This window comes from Triturus cristatus, chromosome 1_1 (assembly GCF_964204655.1).
Source record: "Triturus cristatus chromosome 1_1, aTriCri1.1, whole genome shotgun sequence".
In the NCBI taxonomy this organism is placed as follows: domain Eukaryota; kingdom Metazoa; phylum Chordata; class Amphibia; order Caudata; family Salamandridae; genus Triturus; species Triturus cristatus.
This window is the reverse complement of record NC_140579.1, coordinates 104,408,672-104,429,571: the sequence shown is the minus strand read 5'-3', so window position 1 is coordinate 104,429,571 and position 20,900 is coordinate 104,408,672. Positions and strand designations below refer to the sequence as shown.

At 51.5% G+C, this 20,900-nt stretch overlaps 1 protein-coding gene across 1 annotated transcript in view; it reads right to left on the bottom strand.

The window, feature by feature from the left end:
• The window catches only part of LOC146869648 (uncharacterized), a 63,871-nt gene extending 44,243 nt beyond the window's left edge, over nucleotides 1-19,628 (bottom strand). The window contains exons 1-2 of the mRNA XM_085609310.1: nucleotides 19,478-19,628; nucleotides 1,608-1,734 (exon numbers count right to left, since the gene is read on the bottom strand). Coding sequence (XP_085465436.1) covers nucleotides 1,608-1,734; nucleotides 19,478-19,483 — 133 coding nt within the window. The 5' untranslated portion in view covers nucleotides 19,484-19,628. The remainder of the gene's footprint in view (nucleotides 1-1,607; nucleotides 1,735-19,477) is intronic.
• Between the last annotated feature and the right edge of the window lie 1,272 nt (nucleotides 19,629-20,900).

Sequence of the window (20,900 nt, the reverse complement as noted above, 5' to 3'; positions counted from 1 at the left end):
AGTGTTAAGCTTTGCTCTTAACGAGCGTGTGACCGTTTTGCCTGTCATGCTCCCCAATGAAAATTTGTCCCAACCCTAAAAGGTATCGTGGAGGGGCTTAACCACCCCACACAAAACCTGGCCTTCACTATACCCAACAAGGAATAAAAGCAGTTTTATCCCCTCCACCCCTATCTCGGCTTTCACACAATAAAAATCAGCCGGAATGTAGCATCAAATGGCAGAGTCTCGAATAACAGGGCTCTGTGTTTGCTCTTACAGTCCCTGGGTTACAACAAGCGTACCTCACTGTCAAATCACCTGATGTGGAGTCCAAGAGGGGTGTCCCAGCCCAGCCACGTCCAGCCCCGGACGGCCACAGACGGCCCGCCCTCTGCCCGGGCTCAGCCCGGCGCCGCCCGCACGCGTCCCGCGATGCGGGGGGGGGAACGTTCCAATTTAGCGCCTCCAGGCGCGGAAGTCGTCGTGGGTGGGGGCGGAGCTACTGGCGGGAATGCTGAGCTTGGTAGTTCTAGCCCTCCTGCGACCGTCGCCAGAACCAGCAACGCGGTAGGGAACGTCCACCCTCCGCGCGCGTACTGCAGCCCTCACTCAGCGCCCACCGGCCCCAGGTACAGGTTTCCCAAACGTTGTCCTTGACCTCAGCGTGCGGCAAAGTAAACCCGCTCTGCCGAGGGAAACGTTCCAATTTAGCGCCTCCAGGCGCGGAAGTCGTCGTGTGTGGGGGCGGAGCTACTGGCGGGAATGCTGGGCTTGGTAGTTCTAGCCCTCCTGCGACCGTCGCCAGAACCAGCAACGCGGTAGGGAGCGTCCACCCTCCGTGCGCGTACTGCGGCCCTCACTCAGCGCCCACCGGCCCCAGGTACAGGTTTCCCAAAGGTTGTCCTTGACCTCAGCGTGCGGCAAAGTACACCCGCTCTGCCGAGGGAAACGTTCCAATTTAGCGCCTCCAGGCGCGGAAGTGGTCATGGGTGGGGGCGGAGCTACTGGCGGGAATGCTGGGCTTGGTAGTTCTAGCCCTCCTGCGACCGTCGCCAGAACCAGCAACGTGGTAGGGAGCGTCCACCCTCTGCGCGCGTACTGCAGCCCTCACTCAGCGCCCACCGGCCCCAGGTACAGGTTTCCCAAAGGTTGTCCTTGACCTCAGCGTGCGGCAAAGTACACCCTTGCTTTAAGATTTGCGATTCTCTAAATTTGTGAAGTGATTGGTTGGTGCTTGGTTGTGTGTCTAGTAAACAATGTATTTTTTTGTGACTTTTTGTGGCATAATTAACTAGTGACTTTGGGTAAACAATAGCCTCGAGAGTGCTGCATGATGATTAAAAAACGTGTTACTGGTCCTGTACAATGCCAATAGCTCAAACTCTTGTAAATGCGTGACCTATTGCATTGCAAATGCTTGTTACCACTAGCAATCTTTAAGCATGCATCATAACCACTGCTGCCTGTTTTTCAGGAGTACCCACTCCACCTCGACACACCCACAACCTTACTGCTGGAAGAATAAAAGTGATAGAACAAAGACAGAACTTCAGAGCAAGAATACATACATGCAGTATCCGGATGACAGCAACGTTTCATATTAATGATCAATACTGCAACTTTACCCAGTGATATCAGTGCTCGGTGAATTTCTTTCATCACGTTCCCATAAAGCTCCTTCTGCCATTCTTGTAATAGATTCCAATCGTCCGCTGAGAAACAGCAAGAAGCATTGCCAAAGGGGACCTGTGTCTGGAACAAAAACTGTTATGTTTCTATCTTGGCTGATACACTCTGTGTCCCTGTGTTCATCTTAAATAGATTGACCTCAATGTTAACTTTCCACCACATTCTTCCTCTTCTTTTTAATGAAAGCAGAGATGGATACACTTAAGACTGTTTCTGACATTAAAAAGGCGGAATGAATAAACTGACTGGGAGGGGCTGAAGACCACTTTAAATATGAAACAATAAATTAAATAATTTTAACACTCAGTGCCTGATTACAAGTGGGTCATTAAAGGACAATCCCCTCACACACATCTATAAACAATAAGGTGTTTATTGCATGCAGTAATTACAGTGGGCGATAAGGTTTTGCTCCATTAAATTTTGCAGATTCAATTTGCAGGAAATTAATAGGGAACATGAATTGCTATTCATCCGGGCATGTTAATGCATGTGTGTATGTGCGTAGCTTTGTATTTATATGGTACTTGTACAGCACCAAAAGTCAGAAGAGTTGTGTACAGGGTCAAAGGCAAGAATAAGGTCAACGAGTGATAAAAGCTGAGATAGTTTGTGTCTTGCTTCTATACTGTGATGTAGTGTTCTTAGTCTCCAGCCTGATGGTGTCCAGGCTGTGGGTGTGCCGAGTGACACCAGAGTTGGTGAGCTTGTCTGTAAAGTAAGCAGGGGTGTTATTCATTATGGCTTTGTGAATGATGCATCTGGTTTGAAGATGTTGAAGCCTGGCAAGTGGAGCCAATGTAATTCCATCTGGATGAGCTTGATACGGTTATGCTAGGTTACAAGTATTCGTAGAGCGCGCTATCAACCTTGAGGGTATCCTAACGCTATGCGAGTACTGGAGTCTAAACTGTCTCTAGAGGGGTTACTTCAAAAGACAAGTCTTCAGCCTACTACGGAACTCAAGAAGCGAGAAGGAGGCTCAGATGTGAGGAGGTAAGTCATTCTGGGCTTTAGTGGCAACGTGCACGAACGCCCGGCCCTTGGCTTTGTTTCTGTGTATGCATGGGATATGTACAAGTAGGAGTTGGACAGAACGGAGGAGTCTGTGTGGTTAGCAGAAGGTGATTCAGGTAAGGGGGGAATAAAGATTTGTAGTGTCTTGAATGTATGTGTAAGGAGTCTGAAGTGAGGGCATATGTGTACAGGGACCCAGTGGAGCTCCCTGAGGTGTGGTGTGTGTGTGGGTCCAGTGTGGGAGTTTGAGTATCAATCTTGCTGCTTAGTTCCGGATGGAATAAAGCCTTCTGGTTGGTTGTTTGGAGATTCCGGCAGTGAGGGTGTTTTCGCAGTATAGTTTGATGGTGACGAAGGCGAAGCTGACAGTCTTTCTGGTGTGGTAGGGGAGCACTTGTAAATCTTCATTACCATTTTCAGGGTGTGGGAGCACGTTGCTGTGACGTCATTGACTTGACTCTCTATGCTCAGTTAGTTGTCTTTGATGATCCAGAGTTCCCTGGTGTAGTTGTTGGGTGAGGATGTAGGTCCCAGTTCAACGGCCACAAGTTGGAATTCCAAGTTAAGGTGCTGCGGCCGAAGATTACTACATCTGAACTGTCGGTGTTCAGCTTCAGATAGTTGGACTGCTTCCATTCGTCATGCAGGTGGTGATCTTGCTTCTTGTTTTAGGGGTCCTGTCTGAGAGGGAGATTATCAGTTACATTTCATTGGCGTAGGAGAGAATGTTGATGTTGTGGGTTTGCATGACTTTATCCAGCGGAATCATGTATGCGTTGAAAAGCGTGGGGCTGAGGGAACAGCCTTGTGCTACTCCACAGATTAGTTTGCAGGCTACTGAGGAATACAGTGCCAGGCTGCCAGCTTGTGTTTTCTCAGTTAAGAAGGAGCAGATTCAGTGGAGGGTGGTCTTTGGACACTGAAGTCATGCAGATGCATGATGAGGATAGGGTGTGAGATGGTGCTGAGAGCTGTCAAAAGATACAGGAGGATGAGGGACACAGATTCCCCTGTCTAGCATCATGCGGATGTTGTCTGTGGGGGCAATGAGTGCCAGTTCCATGCTTTGGTTGAGCCTAAAACATTATTGAGTGATGTCAAAGGGTTGATGGTTGTTGAGGTGGTCAATGAGGAATAGATTGATTACCTTCTCTGAGACCTTGGCTGGGTATGGTAGGAGGGAGATGGGCCTGTAGTTGGAGAGTGGCTTCTTGAGCAGGGGAGTGACGGTTTGCAGGTGTCTGGGATATCGGCTAAGTCAGTGGAGGCACTGAGGTTGGTAGTTAGAACTTCGCTGTTAGGAAGGAGTCATTTGGTGAAGATGTGGTCTGGGCAGGAGTCGGCAGGAGCCCGAGTGGTCTGTCATATGGTAGTAGTTATTGAGTCTGGGTGATGGTGATCCAGGCAGTCAGTATTTGCTCCCCAGTCTCAGTGAGGAGTTGGCCGACCTGAGTGATGGGGTCTGGTTGCCGGCCAAAGTTTCCATAGATGGTGGCAATGTTGTTGCTGGAGTATTCAGAGTTTGCAGTAGGTAGGCTGCTGGCGTGTTCAGGTTGAGCGTGCTGAGTATGGTGGTCCAGTCGGGTTCTGTGACTTTGTTCTAGATCCGGCAGGCAGTTCCAATGAAGTGAGGTTTTGGGTGTTATAGGATGTGAACGCTGAAGCTGATGAGCCCGTGGTCTGTCCAGGTCAATGGTACTGTATTGTTGACTGTGATGTAGCTGAGGGAAGTGTAAATTGGGTCCAGGAGAGGACCAGCGGCATAGATCAGTCTGGTAATATGCTTGGGGAGCCCTAGTTTTCTGAGGGTCTGTAAGAGAGATGTGGAGTATGGGTCCGTGGGGTCTTCTAGGTGAAAGTTGAGATCTGTGAGGCGGATGAATGTGCTGGCATCGATGATGAGGGGCACAATGAAGTTTGTGAAATTGCACATGTAGTTGGAGCGGGTCTCAGAGGTCTGCATATAAGGGTTCCTAATAGGCTGAGGTTGGCTATGGTGTGAAGCTTGAAAGTGAAGTGTTCCATATAGTTGGCGGTGGAGTCCGTGGTGGTGAAGCAGAGGATTCTGTTCTTGAGTATGATGGCGCCTCTGCCTCTGGGCTTGCTCTGGAGGTCCTGCCTAACAATCTTGTAGTCATCTGAGATTGCTGTGGCAATGTCTGATGCGAACGTTCATTCATGTTGCCTTGAAAAAAATACGAATGCTCTGCAAATGTTCATGTAGTAGGTCTCAGATCTCAGTAGTGTGCTTGGTGAGTGAAGGAGTGTTGAGGCTGTGTGATGAGATATCTTTGTGTTGCGCAGACACTCAAGTATCATGGCCCTACTCACATTGCAGGAAATACCCTGGATCCAATTTTCACTATCAGTGATAGGATCACCTAAAACACCACCTCACTGCGTACAGGGACTGACCACTTCATCATAAACTTTGTAATCACTACAGCGCAAGACAACGCACCCACAAGCATCAACCTACCCAGCCATAGCTGGAACAAAGTAACAGAGGCAGACTGGCTCATCGCCCTCCAAACAGACTAACTCAACACCAACAATAACCTCGACAAGGACATCACCAATTTCATCAAATGGATCAAGAATTTTTCAGACTCTCTTGAGCCCATCAAAAGCAACAAACAAAGAAGAACCAACAAACAAGCCAGCTGGTAAACAGAGGACGTCCAAGAATCTAAACGCTACTCAAGCAGCTAGAAAGAAGATGGAGGACCAACGACAATGCAGATCCACCTACAAGGCCATACACTGAGACGCTAACACCAACTTCTGAGAGTCTCCAAAAGAAGGCCACTAACCCAACGATTAGAGGCAAGCTCCAACAGCTGCAAGGAGATTTTCACAATCATCAAAAGTTTACCACCCCGAGGTCAAAGCCAGCACCATCACTCTTTCACTGGAATTCGACGACAAGTTATCAAACTTCTTCCACAGCAAAATAGAAAAGTTCTACAGCAACTCCGAACAAAAATCAGACCCCAAATATCTGATCATCCACCTAACCACCACAAAAAGAGACGAATGACTGAATGAACGGAAAACTCTCACCAAAGAAGATACTGCAGCAATCATGGAAACAGTACGCTCCGGGGCACCTACGGACCCATCTCTCCACCACATGTACATTGTGGGAGGTTCACCAATCAGCAGTGCTGTCACTCACATCATCAACATCTCCATCATATCTGCCATCTTCCCAGAAGTCTGGAAACATGCATCAGTCAATGCCCACCTTAAAAACATTTTTTTTAATCAGCCATCCTCAGTGAGCTGAACAACGTCCATTCCTTCTCTCTGCTTTATTACCAGGCCAAAGTGATGGAGAAGGCCATCAACAGACAACTCACCAGCCACCTCGAACACTACAACCTACTGAAGCACACCCAATCAGGATTTAGGACAACCACAGCACAGAAACAGCACTCATCGTTGCCATATACAACATCTGCATTATGCTGGACCTAGGAGAAGCCACAGCCCTTATCCTACTCAACCTCTCCGCAGTCTTCGATATAGTCTCAAACCACACACTCGACAGAAGACTCTACAAGATAGGTGTTAGACCTGTCAGCCCTTTGGGTGGTCCCTCCTCATCATTATTTATTTTGTCCCACTTTTGCTTCAAACCCTGTTTGAATTTTTCCTTTTTGGGAACCACCAGACTTTTTCGTGTTGCTGCAGATTCAGGGAGCCATTTTAGCTACCCCTGAAACTTCTGTCTGGAGGCCTGAAGCACAAAATGGTGGCCACCTGTGACATCACCAGCATCCACTGGAACCTACCAGCACCTTCCAGAACATTCCAGAACCCTGTGACAGTTGGAGGCGGTTTAGAATGTTGGGAAGCTAAGACAGAGAGTTGGCAGTTGGAGCTGGCAGTTGGCACCTGACTGGTGAAGAGTGAGCAGCACAAACTTGAAGGAGGAAGGAGTGAAGCAGCAGGGGTGGAAACTTGTGCCTGGAGTGGGGTCCATAAACCCACCCTTGATACTAGTCCCTACTGACGGAGCCCAGCCTAGAGCCCTGTGTGGGAAGAAGTCAGAAAAACCATCCTAAGGACCTGGACAGCAGGAACAGGCCTTAGAAACAAGAGAACAGCAAGATCCTGACCTGGAAGCTGGTTTCCCTGAAGTCCGACGTCGAGTAGCCTAAGACCTGGAGCCCGAGGTGGAGAAGCGGCGCTGACTGGAAAAGCAGACGTCGTACCCGGAGCCGCCAGAGGTCGAGAGAGGGCGCCGTCAGAGGTCGTGAGGAATACCAGAGGTCGAGGAGGAAGTCACCCGAGGTCGAGTGAGCGGCGTCATCGGAGGAGTGAAGTCCGCCCTCCGGAGTCGTCGGAGACCGAGGTGAAGGGTAACGGAGGTCGGGAGTGAGGATCGCACTCCGGAGTCGCCGGAACCTGTGAGAATCGTGCCGGAGGTCGGGAGTGGAGGTCGCACTCCGGAGTCGCCGGAAACCTGTGAGGAGCACCGGAGGTCGGGAGTGAGGATCGCACTCCGGAGCCGCCGGAAGTCGACATCGAGGCAAGGCCGGCCGACGTCATCGAAGCCGAGGTCGCCATCGGACCGGAGCCGCCCGAAGTCGACATCGAGTAGGACTGCCCGACGCCATCGAATCGGAGGCCGAGATCGAACCGAGGCCGCTGACGTCGAGACCGGAGCCGCCGCCGGCGTCGTCAAAGAACTGACATTGTGCCGAGGCCGCCGACATCGAGCTGGAACCGCCTCACGGCATCGACCCGACTCCAGCGGCGTCGGAGCATCAGAAAAAGGGCAGTAAGTGGAGTAGAGGGCGCCTAAGGCCCTGTGGAGACCTGAGAGACTGCTCTAAGGGGCTAGGGAGGTGCTGGAACCAACCTGACTGTGCCAGGGGTGAACTGGGACTAATCTAGAGAGGTTGTGTGGAGAGAGAGAGCCAGGTCTCTGGTATTTCCCCCCTTTATCTACCTCAGTTTAGGCCTCAGCCTTGACCAAGCCAGGGAGTAGACACCCCCAAGCCTTCCACATCCCCACAAGCTGTGCCTGGGCCAAATCAGCCCTTAGGAATTCAAAAGTGATCTGAATCCATGAGTGTCACTGTCAGCTTTTAAGTATTTATTAGGGGCACTGTATTTATTGTATTTAACCTATTTATTGTTCCACTGTATTTATTGGTCCACAGTATTTATTGATGCACAATAGTTATTGGTTACAGTATTTATTGCCTCAGAATATTTAATTGCCTGTCTGTATTGCACTTTTATTTATGCCTTCAGTATTTATGATCACCCCTATTTATTGAATCATTAAGCCAGTATTTATTTGTCCTGCACTCTCTCAAAAGCTTGTATATTGTGATTGTTATTTATTTTCTCCAATCAGCAACTAAGAGAAAAAGCAGATAAAGAAAGTTATTTTCATAATTTTTACGGTGTAGAGTCGTTTTTGGAACGGATGCACGCATGGTTATTGTTTGGGTATGTTGTATGCTTAGCACGGAGCCTGATTCCTGACCACTCGAGCCAAGCTACCACAGTGTGTCCGGAAGACCACCACCACCCCTTCTAGTGTGGGAGTGGTTTTCCAACATAAATTGGTGTTCAGTGGTGGGATAGAGCTGTGCCTACGCATACTCAACAATAACTGTGGGTAGTCCATAGGCCTACACCGGGAGTTTTCTCAAGAGCGGCCTTCCTAATTGTGGGTTTTTGTTTTTTTTCAAATTTACTCTGGTGGTGGGAGGAGGTATTATTAAAGGTACCCCCCCTGCATAGTTACTGCACCAAAACCTGTCCTCTAACCTGAGTGGGCAAGATGGAGTTTGTACTAGAAAATCTAGAAACGTACACTGTGGCCCAACTCAGGGAGTTTTGCCAGCGGGAGGGGGTGTACTGTCCCCCAGGAGCAAAGAAGGGTGCACTCCAAACCAGCTTAAGGGCTTGGGGGGAGGCACGCCGAGAAAGCAAGGCTGAGGAGGAAGACAGGGATGGAGAGCCTGACCCCGAGGGGGCTGAGATGTACCAACCTGAGGTGGGGAACCTGTCAGCAGGGCCCAGAACCATTTCTAGGAAGGGCAGCAGTGCCTCTAGCGGTGGCTTGTCTGAAGTGGAGCTAACAGACCGGAGGGAGAAAAGACAGCTCACATGGGACTTAGCAAGGCTGGAAAAGGAGAAGGAGGAGCAGAGGATGGCCCATGAATTACGACTGAAAGAAATAGATCTTCAGATCTTGAGAATCGGGGCACAACCTGTTCCTAATGGTGGCAGCCAAACCCAAGAGATCACCAGGGAACCTAAACCATACCTGCCAAAGGACATAGTAGCTAGTTATGGAGTGGGCGACGATATCGCCAAGTGGCTAGCGGCCTATGAGGTCTCGTTGAGGGCCCATGGGGTTCCAGAGAAGTACTGGGGAGGGGGATTGTACAAGTACATGCCTCCAGCTGGTAGGGATGCTTTATTGGCCCTCGAGGAGGATGAGCAGACCCACTACCCCACCATGAAACTGGCGCTCATCAGAAAGTTTGGACTAACACCCGAAAAGTACAGACAGAAGTTCAGGGGTAGTCACAAACTGGGCACACAGAATTGGGTGGACTTCCTGGACTATGCAAAGAAGGCACTGGAAGGTTGGGTTCAGGGCAGTGAAGTGAGGAACTACGAGGGGTTGTTTGACCTAGTACTGAAGGAACACCTGCTCGAGAAATGTTTCCCTGAACTGCGGTAACACCTGGTGGATAGCAAGCTGACCAGTCCCCGGAAGCTTGCTGAGGAGGCGGACATTTGGGCTAGTACCCGGGTGTCCACAAGGGGGACTGGAGGGGATACACAAAAGGCCGGACAGGGCGCCCCCCAGAAGAAAGAGGGAGGGGAAAAGAAAAAGGAGTTCTCCAAAGGCCCCCAAAATAACTTCCAAGGGAAGGGAACAGGATTCACCCCTAAGGCTAACCCACCCAGAAACCCTAATCCTGGCCAGAGTCAGCAGCCAAGGGTTGTCCATTGCTACGAGTGCGGTGGCGTTGGACACTATAATGGAGATCCGAAGTGTCTGAAGCGACCACCCCCTCCCATTGGAGGAAAGACCCCCGGAGTAGCTAGTGTAGTGCTCGGGGAGGAGATGCCCTTAACTAAGGGAAGGGAGTGGGCGGGTGTCACTTTAGTGTCCCTGGGAGAACGGGAGATGGTTCCTAAGATCCAGGTGCCCGCAAATACCGCAAAGTATGGGCAATGGGTCACCATCAACGGCCAAAGAGGGGAGGCTCTGAGAGACACAGGAGCCAGTATGACTATGGTGCGTAGCCAACTGGTGTCTCCAGAGCAGGTAATTCCCGATGTACTCCACCCAGCCGCGATGGCTGACGGCAGAACAGGCCACTATCCAGTGGCCGAGGTTCCCTTTGAATGGGGGGGGGTTGCAGGTTCACTTCGAGTTGCCGTAAGCCCTGCCGTGCCAGTCGATTGTCTGCTGGGGAATGACATGGAGCACAACGCTTGGAAGGAGGTGGAATACCGGACTCACACCGAGATGCTGGGTACACCTGACTGGGCCTGTGTTAGCACAAGGTCCGCGACTACCCGAAGAGGGAGTTCGTTTCGGCTGGAGCCTGGAACAAAGGCCCAGCCAGCTGCCAGTCAAGGGAAGAACCGAGGACAGGAGGAGCCTGCCTCGGCGTCCCCACCCCGTAGGACGGATAGGCCACCGGAGGTGGTGGACCAGGAGTCTGCGGTGGGGGACGTTACCAACCTGGAGGACCTACCCATCCCGGCCGAGTGGCACGTGGAGGGAGGCCCGTCCAGGGAGGAATTCTGCCAGGGCCAGAGGGAGTGCCCTACCCTTGAGGGGCTGAGGCGACAGGCCGAAGCCCAGGCAGCAGGGAACGTTGAAGGGAACTACAGTGTTTACTGGGAGGATGGCCTCCTCTACAGTGAACCCAAGGCACCCCTACACGGATCGTCACGAGCCTTGGTAGTTCCTCAACGTTATCGAGCCTTCCTTCTGGAGTTGGCTCACGAGATACCATTGGCAGGACACCTGGGGCAAGACAAGACCTTCGCCCGTCTTGTCCCACACTTTTATTGGCCTCAGATGAAAGTGTCGTCCGATACCTACTGCCGGACATGTGTGTCTTGCCAAGCCAGTGGGAAAACAGGGGTGAAGCTGAAAGCTCCCCTGGAACCACTTCCTGTCGTTAGCACCCCCTTTGAAAGGGTGGGCATCGACATTGTGGGTCCGTTAGATCCGCCGACTACAGCTGGTCACAGGTTTATCCTGGTTCTGGTGGATCATGCCACACGGTACCCAGAGGCAATACCTCTGAGGACCATAACAGCACCTGTTGTGGCTAGGGCCCTGATGGGAATCTTTACCCGAGTGGGTTTTCCCAAGGAAGTTGTGTCCGACAGGGGGACCAACTTCATGTCAGCGTACATGCGGGCCATGTGGAAGGAGTGTGGAGTGACATACCGGTTCACCACTCCTTACCACCCCCAGACCAATGGTCTGGTGGAGAGGTTTAACAAAACCTTGAAGGGCATGATCAGAAGTCTGCCTGAAAGCCTGCGGAGGAAATGGGACGTCCTCCTACCCTGTTTACTTTTTTCTTACAGGGAAGTGCCACAGAAGGGAGTGGGCTTCAGCCCCTTCGAGCTTCTGTATGGGCACCCTGTACGTGGACCTCTCAACCTGGTGAGAGACGGATGGGAAAGAACTCCCAGAAAGCTTCCCCAGGATGTGGTGAGCTACATGCTGGCCTTCCGGAGCCAAATGGCTAAGTTGTGGAAGCAAGCTTCTGACAACTTGGAAGCCAGCCAAGCAGTGATGAAGGCGTGGTATGACCACAATGCTCACCCGGTGGAGTTGGAGCCTGGCCAGAAGGTGTGGGTGATCGAACCGGGAGAGCTTAGTGCCCTCCAGGATCGCTGGTCAGGACCCTTTGAGGTGTTGGAGAAGAAGGGTAAGGCTACCTACTTGGTGGACCTGAAGACCCCTCGTCAGCCCCTGCGGGTGCTGCATGCCAACCGCCTCAAACCCCACCACGAGAGGCCTGAAGTCATCTTGATGATGGTGACTGACGGAGGAGAGGACGTGGAAAGCGAGCCTCTCCCTGATCTGTTTGCGTCTCAAGAGAAGGATGGGTCGGTGGAGGGAGTGATTCTCTCCCCATCTCTAACTCCTGAACAGCAGGAGGACTGTCGCCAGGTCCTGGGGCAGTACTCCTCGTTGTTCTCCCTTGTCCCGGGTAGGACTCACCTGTGCGTCCATGACGTGGACACAGGAGACAGCCCACCTGTGAAGTCCAAGATCTACCGGATGTCAGACAAGGTGAAGGCCAGCATTCATAGTGAAGTCACTAAGATGCTGGAGCTAGGAGTGATCGAACCTTCTAGCAGCCCCTGGTCCAGTCCGGTGGTGTTAGTACCAAAAGCTGCACCACCGGGTGCCCAACCAGAACTGAGGTTCTGTGTGGACTATCGGGGACTGAATTCAGTGACCAAAACTGATGCTCATCCGATCCCTAGGGCGGATGAATTGATTGACCGGCTGGGAGCTGCCCAATATCTAAGTACCTTTGACCTTACTTCTGGGTACTGGCAGATCTCTTTGACTGATGGAGCAAGGGAAAGGTCAGCCTTCTCCACGCCCAATGGCCACTACCAGTTCTGTGTGATGCCCTTTGGGCTCAAGAACGCACCTGCCACGTTTCAGCGCCTGGTAAACCAGATCCTCACCGGAATGGAGAGTTTCTCTGCTGCTTATCTGGATGACATAGCCGTCTTCAGTAACAGCTGGGAGGATCACTTGCGTCACCTGCAAGCTGTTCTCCAGACCCTGAGACAAGCTGGATTGACGATCAAGGCCAGCAAGTGCCAGATCGGGCAGGGGTCGGTAGTGTACCTTGGACACTTGGTGGGTAGGGGAGCGGTGCAACCCCTCCAGGCGAAGATCGAGGCCATCATGGCCTGGGAACCCCCCAAGACTCAGACTGAGGTCCGAGCATTTTTGGGCCTCACGGGATACTACCGCCGCTTCGTGAAGGGGTACGGTACCATCGTAGCCCCCCTCACGGAGCTCACGTCCAAGAAACAACCTCGACGGGTAGTCTGGACGGAGGCTTGTCAGCAAGCCTTTGAGAAATTGAAGAAAGCTATGTGCGAGGCCCCGGTCTTAAGGGCCCCAGACTTTTCCAAGGAGTTCATTGTCCAGACAGATGCATCAGAACATGGCATTGGGGCAGTGTTATCGCAACTCAACGAAGAGGGTCTGGATCAACCCGTGGTCTTCCTATCCCGGAGACTACTTCCCAGGGAGCAGAAGTGGAGTGCAATAGAGCGTGAAGCCTTTGCAGTGGTATGGGCTCTGAAGAAGTTGCGGCCATACCTGTTTGGCTCGCACTTCCTGGTTCAGACCGACCACAGACCCCTTCGTTGGCTGATGCAAATGAAGGGGGAGAATCCCAAGTTGTTGAGGTGGTCTATCTCCCTACAGGGAATGGACTTTCAGGTGGAACATCGGCCTGGAGTGGACCACGCCAATGCAGACGGTCTCTCAAGGTATTTCCGCCTTAGTGATGAGAACTCCCAAGGGGTTGGGTAGCTCTCCCCACTTTCAGCTGGGGGGGACGCGTGTTAGACCTGTCAGCCCTTTGGGTGGTCCCTCCTCATCATTATTTATTTTGTCCCACTTTTGCCTCAAACCCTGTTTGAATTTTTCCTTTTTGGGAACCACCAGACTTTTTCGTGTTGCTGCAGATTCAGGGAGCCATTTTAGCTACCCCTGAAACTTCTGTCTGGAGGCCTGAAGCACAAAATGGTGGCCACCTGTGACATCACCAGCATCCACTGGAACCTACCAGCACCTTCCAGAACATTCCAGAACCCTGTGACAGTTGGAGGCGGTTTAGAATGTTGGGAAGCTAAGACAGAGAGTTGGCAGTTGGAGCTGGCAGTTGGCACCTGACTGGTGAAGAGTGAGCAGCACAAACTTGAAGGAGGAAGGAGTGAAGCAGCAGGGGTGGAAACTTGTGCCTGGAGTGGGGTCCATAAACCCACCCTTGATACTAGTCCCTACTGACGGAGCCCAGCCTAGAGCCCTGTGTGGGAAGAAGTCAGAAAAACCATCCTAAGGACCTGGACAGCAGGAACAGGCCTTAGAAACAAGAGAACAGCAAGATCCTGACCTGGAAGCTGGTTTCCCTGAAGTCCGACGTCGAGTAGCCTAAGACCTGGAGCCCGAGGTGGAGAAGCGGCGCTGACTGGAAAAGCAGACGTCGTACCCGGAGCCGCCAGAGGTCGAGAGAGGGCGCCGTCAGAGGTCGTGAGGAATACCAGAGGTCGAGGAGGAAGTCACCCGAGGTCGAGTGAGCGGCGTCATCGGAGGAGTGAAGTCCGCCCTCCGGAGTCGTCGGAGACCGAGGTGAAGGGTAACGGAGGTCGGGAGTGAGGATCGCACTCCGGAGTCGCCGGAACCTGTGAGAATCGTGCCGAGGTCGGGAGTGGAGGTCGCACTCCGGAGTCGCCGGAAACCTGTGAGGAGCACCGGAGGTCGGGAGTGAGGATCGCACTCCGGAGCCGCCGGAAGTCGACATCGAGGCAAGGCCGGCCGACGTCATCGAAGCCGAGGTCGCCATCGGACCGGAGCCGCCCGAAGTCGACATCGAGTAGGACTGCCCGACGCCATCGAATCGGAGGCCGAGATCGAACCGAGGCCGCTGACGTCGAGACCGGAGCCGCCGCCGGCGTCGTCAAAGAACTGACATTGTGCCGAGGCCGCCGACATCGAGCTGGAACCGCCTCACGGCATCGACCCGACTCCAGCGGCGTCGGAGCATCAGAAAAAGGGCAGTAAGTGGAGTAGAGGGCGCCTAAGGCCCTGTGGAGACCTGAGAGACTGCTCTAAGGGGCTAGGGAGGTGCTGGAACCAACCTGACTGTGCCAGGGGTGAACTGGGACTAATCTAGAGAGGTTGTGTGGAGAGAGAGAGCCAGGTCTCTGGTATTTCCCCCCTTTATCTACCTCAGTTTAGGCCTCAGCCTTGACCAAGCCAGGGAGTAGACACCCCCAAGCCTTCCACATCCCCACAAGCTGTGCCTGGGCCAAATCAGCCCTTAGGAATTCAAAAGTGATCTGAATCCATGAGTGTCACTGTCAGCTTTTAAGTATTTATTAGGGGCACTGTATTTATTGTATTTAACCTATTTATTGTTCCACTGTATTTATTGGTCCACAGTATTTATTGATGCACAATAGTTATTGGTTACAGTATTTATTGCCTCAGAATATTTAATTGCCTGTCTGTATTGCACTTTTATTTATGCCTTCAGTATTTATGATCACCCCTATTTATTGAATCATTAAGCCAGTATTTATTTGTCCTGCACTCTCTCAAAAGCTTGTCTATTGTGATTGTTATTTATTTTCTCCAATCAGCAACTAAGAGAAAAAGCAGATAAAGAAAGTTATTTTCATAATTTTTACGGTGTAGAGTCGTTTTTGGAACGGATGCACGCATGGTTATTGTTTGGGTATGTTGTATGCTTAGCACGGAGCCTGATTCCTGACCACTCGAGCCAAGCTACCACAGTGTGTCCGGAAGACCACCACCACCCCTTCTAGTGTGGGAGTGGTTTTCCAACAATAGGTATTCAAGGACCAGCCCTCAACTGGATAGGATCCTTTCTCACAGAATGGATAAAGAAATTCAGACTACCACCGTATAAATCAGAATCCAAGGAGCTGATCTGTGAAGGCTCTCTGGGTTCTTCACTCAGCCCAACCCTACAAGACCCTGGTCACCAACATCATAGCTCTAAAGGCATCACCATCATATCCCACACCAATGACACCCAACTTCTCCTGTCTCTAACAGACAAGTCCACCATCATCAGAAGCAACTTCTCCAACTGCATTATCAACTCAGCAGACTGGATGACTCAACTCTGACAAGACGGAAGTACTGATCTTTGGGAACAAGAACTCTCCACGGGGCTTCAGGTGGTGGTCTTCTGAGTTTGGATAAACTTCTACCTTGACTGACCGTGTCAGAAACCTAGGAAGCATCCTGGATGACAAGCTCAACATGGCATCGCAGGTCAATGCGGTCAGCTCCTCCTTCTTCCACATTCTTCTCAGGACTTCAAGATATTCAGATGGCTACCCCTGAACACCAGGCACACTATCATGCAAGCCCTCATCACTAGCGGATTACAGCACAGCAACGCACTCTACGCCAGGAGCTCCAACCACCTCCTACACTGCCTCCAGAATGCCAAAGCAAGACGAATCCTTGACCTCTCACGGTGTACCCACATCTTACCACGCCTCAAAGAGCTATGCTGGCTCCCCATCCACAAAGGCAGCCAATTCAAACTCCTCATGCATACATACAAAGTGCTGCACAATATCGGACCTGCATACCTGAATAAAAGCCTGCACTTCTACCAACCCACAAGACACCTGCACTCAGCCACGTTCTCCCTCGCAAACTCCTCAACACATCCGGGCCTCCTCCTCACTTCTTGAATTCCACAAGAAGCTAAAGACATGGCTCTTCAAATAATTTCTGCAGGGACTGACACCCAACACTGTAATATCACACCTACACACTTACTCCACCACCTGGAAACCCTTACAAGTGATTATCTGAGCCATACAAATCTACCTAACATAATGGGGAAAGTAGCAATGAACGAAGAGACCTGCTCCTATAAGCGTAAAGAGTGCTCTTTCAGCAACACTCACATATCCGAGTGAAGACAAGCCATATCAGACTGACTTTTATTAAAATTATGTTCCTATTGACACCATCGGGTGCCAGGGGGATTCGTTTATGCTCTCCCAACCAGCATAGCTACCACATAGGGAGAGAAGTGTTCTCCGAGCCCAGAAGGGAGAATAACATCACCTACGTTGGTGGAAGTCGACTTCAGAATTCCCTGCCTTACATCTGCAGGACAGGTAACAAAACAGGAAGCCTTGAGGGAATGGTACTTTATTCTAGCCCCTGGCTCCTGGCACTGGATAGCCACCTCATAGGTCAAGGAATGGGTCAAGGAAAAGGGACCTAGAGATAATGGGGAACCTAGAGGAAATGGTGGAGACAGCCATAACAGCCTCAACTCCCAGCCTCAAATGTTTAAAAAGCTAGCCTCTTGCCATCTACCTCCACCGCCTTCTATGCGTCTCCCGGCCCTCTCCTCATGAGCCTCTGCTCCCAAACGGAAACTAAAGCCAGCACTGCACTGACAGGCTATTTGAGAGTGCTGATAGAGACGCCTGGAATGCCTACTCCTGTTCTTATATTACCACAGTGAATAACTAGATTTAGACTCTGCTACTCGTGATGGAGGCTGACAATGGCAGTCATACATAACAAAAAGGCATGTTATCCTGAGCACCATTCAGTATGTATTGTGAAATCGAAGTCCAGTTCGTCTTCTTTCAACTCCGATGTTTATTCCTGAGATATTTCCATCACTATTCATCCTTTCTTTACTCGTACAATCGTCTCCAGGTAGCAAAATAGCCAACACGTGTTTCGTCAGATATGATGCGTCCGCATCTCTGACTTCTTCAGGGCTTGTAAAATATCTCTCTATTCCAGAAATCTACTGCTTGAGATAGACGTCTATACAATCACTAATCTTCTATAGTCCTCCTTCCAGGGTATACAAAAACCACAATATGATTTCTCTGACCCGAGTGGCAGAGAGTACTCCTCACTCGTCTTCCCGGCGTTTCCTCTGCGCCAGGTCAGTGCACTCCGCCAACTCTCAGGACAGTCGTTGAATGTTAAAGGAGGATACCATACTCATGTTGCTTGCAAACAACATTTTTCCAAAGTACGAAAGAGTGTACAGTGTAGGTGCACCGGTGATCAAGGCACAAGCTCTGAAGGAGGAGGAGGAGGAGAAACATGCTGCAGTTATGTGTCTTACTGGGGTTAAAAAAGCTGAATCAGTGAATTGTAACAGGAATGAGTGCGAAATCTGTTAAAGAATACACCATTCAGGTAAGGATGTGTGTGTTAAGAACACTGGTGTGGGCAGTGGAACCACGAAGAGGTGAAGAGGTAAGGGAGTGTGTAGAGCTTCAGGAATAGGAATATATAGAATATGAGCGTTTAAGGTGGAGTTAAACCCTACCTGAAGTGACACGGGAATGGGGGGGGGGGGAGGTAACCCTACCGAAGTGACACTGGAGTGAGGGTTAACTCTACCTGAAGTGACACTGGAGTGGGGGTCAACTCTACCTGAAGTGACACTGGAAGTGGGGTAACCCTACCTGTATTGACTCTGGGTGAGGCTAACCCTACCTGAAGTGACACTTTGCGTTAACCCTACCTGAAGTGACACTGCAGGGGGGACGGGGGTGGGGGGAAACCCTAACTGAAGTGACACTAGGGTCAGGGGGGTTAAGCCTACCTAAAGTGACACTGTAGGGGGGTAACCCTATCTGAGGTGACACTGGCAGGGGGAGGTTAACCCTACCTGAAGTGGCACTGGCAGGGGGGGGTTAACCCTACCTGAAGCGGCACTGGCAGGGGGGGTTAACCCTACCTGAAGTGGCTCCGGGGAAGAGGGAGTTTAACCCTACCTGAAGTGACACTGGAGTGGGGAGGGGAGGGGTAACAGTACCTGAAGTGACACAAGGGGGGTTAACCCTACTTAAAGTGACACTGAGGAGTCAACCGTACCTGAAGTGACACTGAAGGGGGGGTGGGGGAGGTTTAACATACCTGAAGTGACACTGAAGGGGGGGGGGGAGGAGGGGGATTAACATACCTGAAGTGAAATTGGGGGGCGTTTAACCCTACCTGAAGTGACACTGGAGGGAGGGGGTTTAACATACCTGAAGTGACACTGGAGAGGGGGGTTAACCCTACCTGAAGTGACACTGGAAGGGGGTTAACCCTACCTGAAGCGACACTGGAGGGGGGGTTAACCCTACTTAAAGCGACACTGGATGAAGTGGGGGGGTTTAACCCCACACGAAGAGACACTGGAGGGGGTTAACCCTACCTGAAGTGACACTGGAGGGGGGGGGGGGTAACAGTACTTGAAGTGACACTGGGGGGGTTAACCCTACCTAAAGTGACACTGGGGAGTCAACCGTACCTGAAGTGACACTGAAGGTAGGGGGGGTTACCATACCTGAAGTGACACTAAAGGGAGGGAGTATAACATACCTGAAGTCACACTGGGTGGCCTTTAACCCTACCTGAAGTGACACAGGAGGGAGGGGGTAAACCCTACCTGAAGTGACATTGGAGGGGGGGTTAACCCTACCTGTAGTGACACTGGAGGAGGGGGGGTTAACCCTACCTGTAGTGACACTGGAGGAGGTGGGGGGGTTAACCCTACATGTAGTGAGACTGGAGGAGGTGGGGGGGTTAACCCTACCTATAGTGACACTAGAGGACGGTTCACCTTACCTGAAGTGACACTGGAGGGGGGTTAACCCTACCTAAAGCGACACTGGAGGGAGGGGTGTGGGTTTCAACTCCACATGAAGGGACACTAGAGGGGGTGTTAACCCTACCTGAACATGACACTGGAGGGGAGGGAGTTAACCCTACCATAAGTGACACTGGGGGGTTAACCTTGATTGAAGTAACAACGTGGGGAGGGTTAACCCTACCTGAAAGGGGTTGTGGTGGGGCGGGGTAACCCTATTTGAAGAAGTAACACTGACGGGTGGTTAACCCAACCTGAAGTGACACTGGGAGCAGAGGTAAGCTGTCAACGGGGCACAGACAGTGATGAGCCCTCAGTACCGACAAACTATATCAAGCCCATCTCACCTCCATGGTACCTCGTGGGCGGCTCTTCACTGGGATCTTGCGATTACCGGCTGAATAAAAGCGAGTAAGTGATTGGAGAGAGGAGCCTGGAAGATCATTAAAACCTCTCCCTGCTGGGCACTGTGGCACTTACTGCTGCCTATGGCGATCTACTTACTGCGCATGTCCAGAAGTTAAGTGTCGTGCATCAATACGCATGCTCGCAAGTTAAGTGCCATATATGTCACGTGTGTAGCGCCTAGTGGTATTAAAGCGCCTCCGGGCCAGCCACAGTCCTGAACAGTTGTTTACAATGCTGCCGCGGGAAGTTCAAAAAGACATTTTTTGGATAACAAAATACGTAAAGGGAGCTCAAACAGAGTGGGAGGTCTGAGCGACAGCGCGGCATGTTTATTCAGGGAGAGCGCTTTCCTTCGCAGGGGCCGCCGTAAGACGTTCCCGGTCATACCGCTGTCTCAGCACGTGGAAGCGCAGCGTGCGGCAGCATAGAGCGGGCTCGGTGTCAGTTACCTGTTCAGGAGCTTCAGCTTGAGGCATGTGCAGGGCGGAGTCTGAGCGGGCAGTGTAAACGGCTCTGGGGCGTTTCTTTCAGCTACCGAGCGATCTGGATTTTCTCATTATGATGGGAAGGAGAGGCGGCCTTTAGTGTATTTAGGTCTCGCCTGAGACAGCGCTTTAGCGCTGCTCTGGCGAGACTTATAGTAAGCGACTTTTGGAAGTGCAAACAGTGGCTTTTCAGGCCTCCAAATACAGTGCATGTGCGCCGGGCGCGCGCACCATTTGGCAGCCTGAAAATCACTGTCTGATCACTTGCTTTGATGTCCTCAGTGAGCCGCGCGGCCACTGAGGACATCAAAGTGCACACCATTTGCCACCCCTTGTTTTTTTTTCTTTGTCGCGCTGATTCGAGCTCCCTTGCGTGTGGCAAGTTGTTCCTGCCGCAGCGCAGCACCTTCACTCATCTCCGCAACCCCCTCCCTCTGCTTGCCCGCCCCCACTACCCCCGCTAGATCGCCACTTTCATCCCAAATCCCCGTCACTGCTTGTCGTTCTGTTTTATGCTTTAGTTTCGCCCACTTTCTGCTCCCCACTGCCTTGTTTTGTCTCTGTTCCCATTCTCCTAACGCTTAGTTGTTTGTCTTCCAGCTTTCCCTCCTCCCATTGCTCCTCCAGCTGAAAGTGCCTTCCCCGTTGTATGTCTCAGCTGTTGTTGTTACATGAGTCGGTCTGGGGCGCTGATGCCAGACAACGGAATTAACAACATCATGGTGTCCTTCGCGTTCAAATGTACCATTGTTTAAGACTTGTTAATGGTGGCTGCAGGGCATGCCCAAGGATATAAATAACGTCACAAGACCGTGTTGATTCTGGCCAAACCTGTTCCTGTATAATTACTCTACATTCAAGCACATTGGGCTTTACC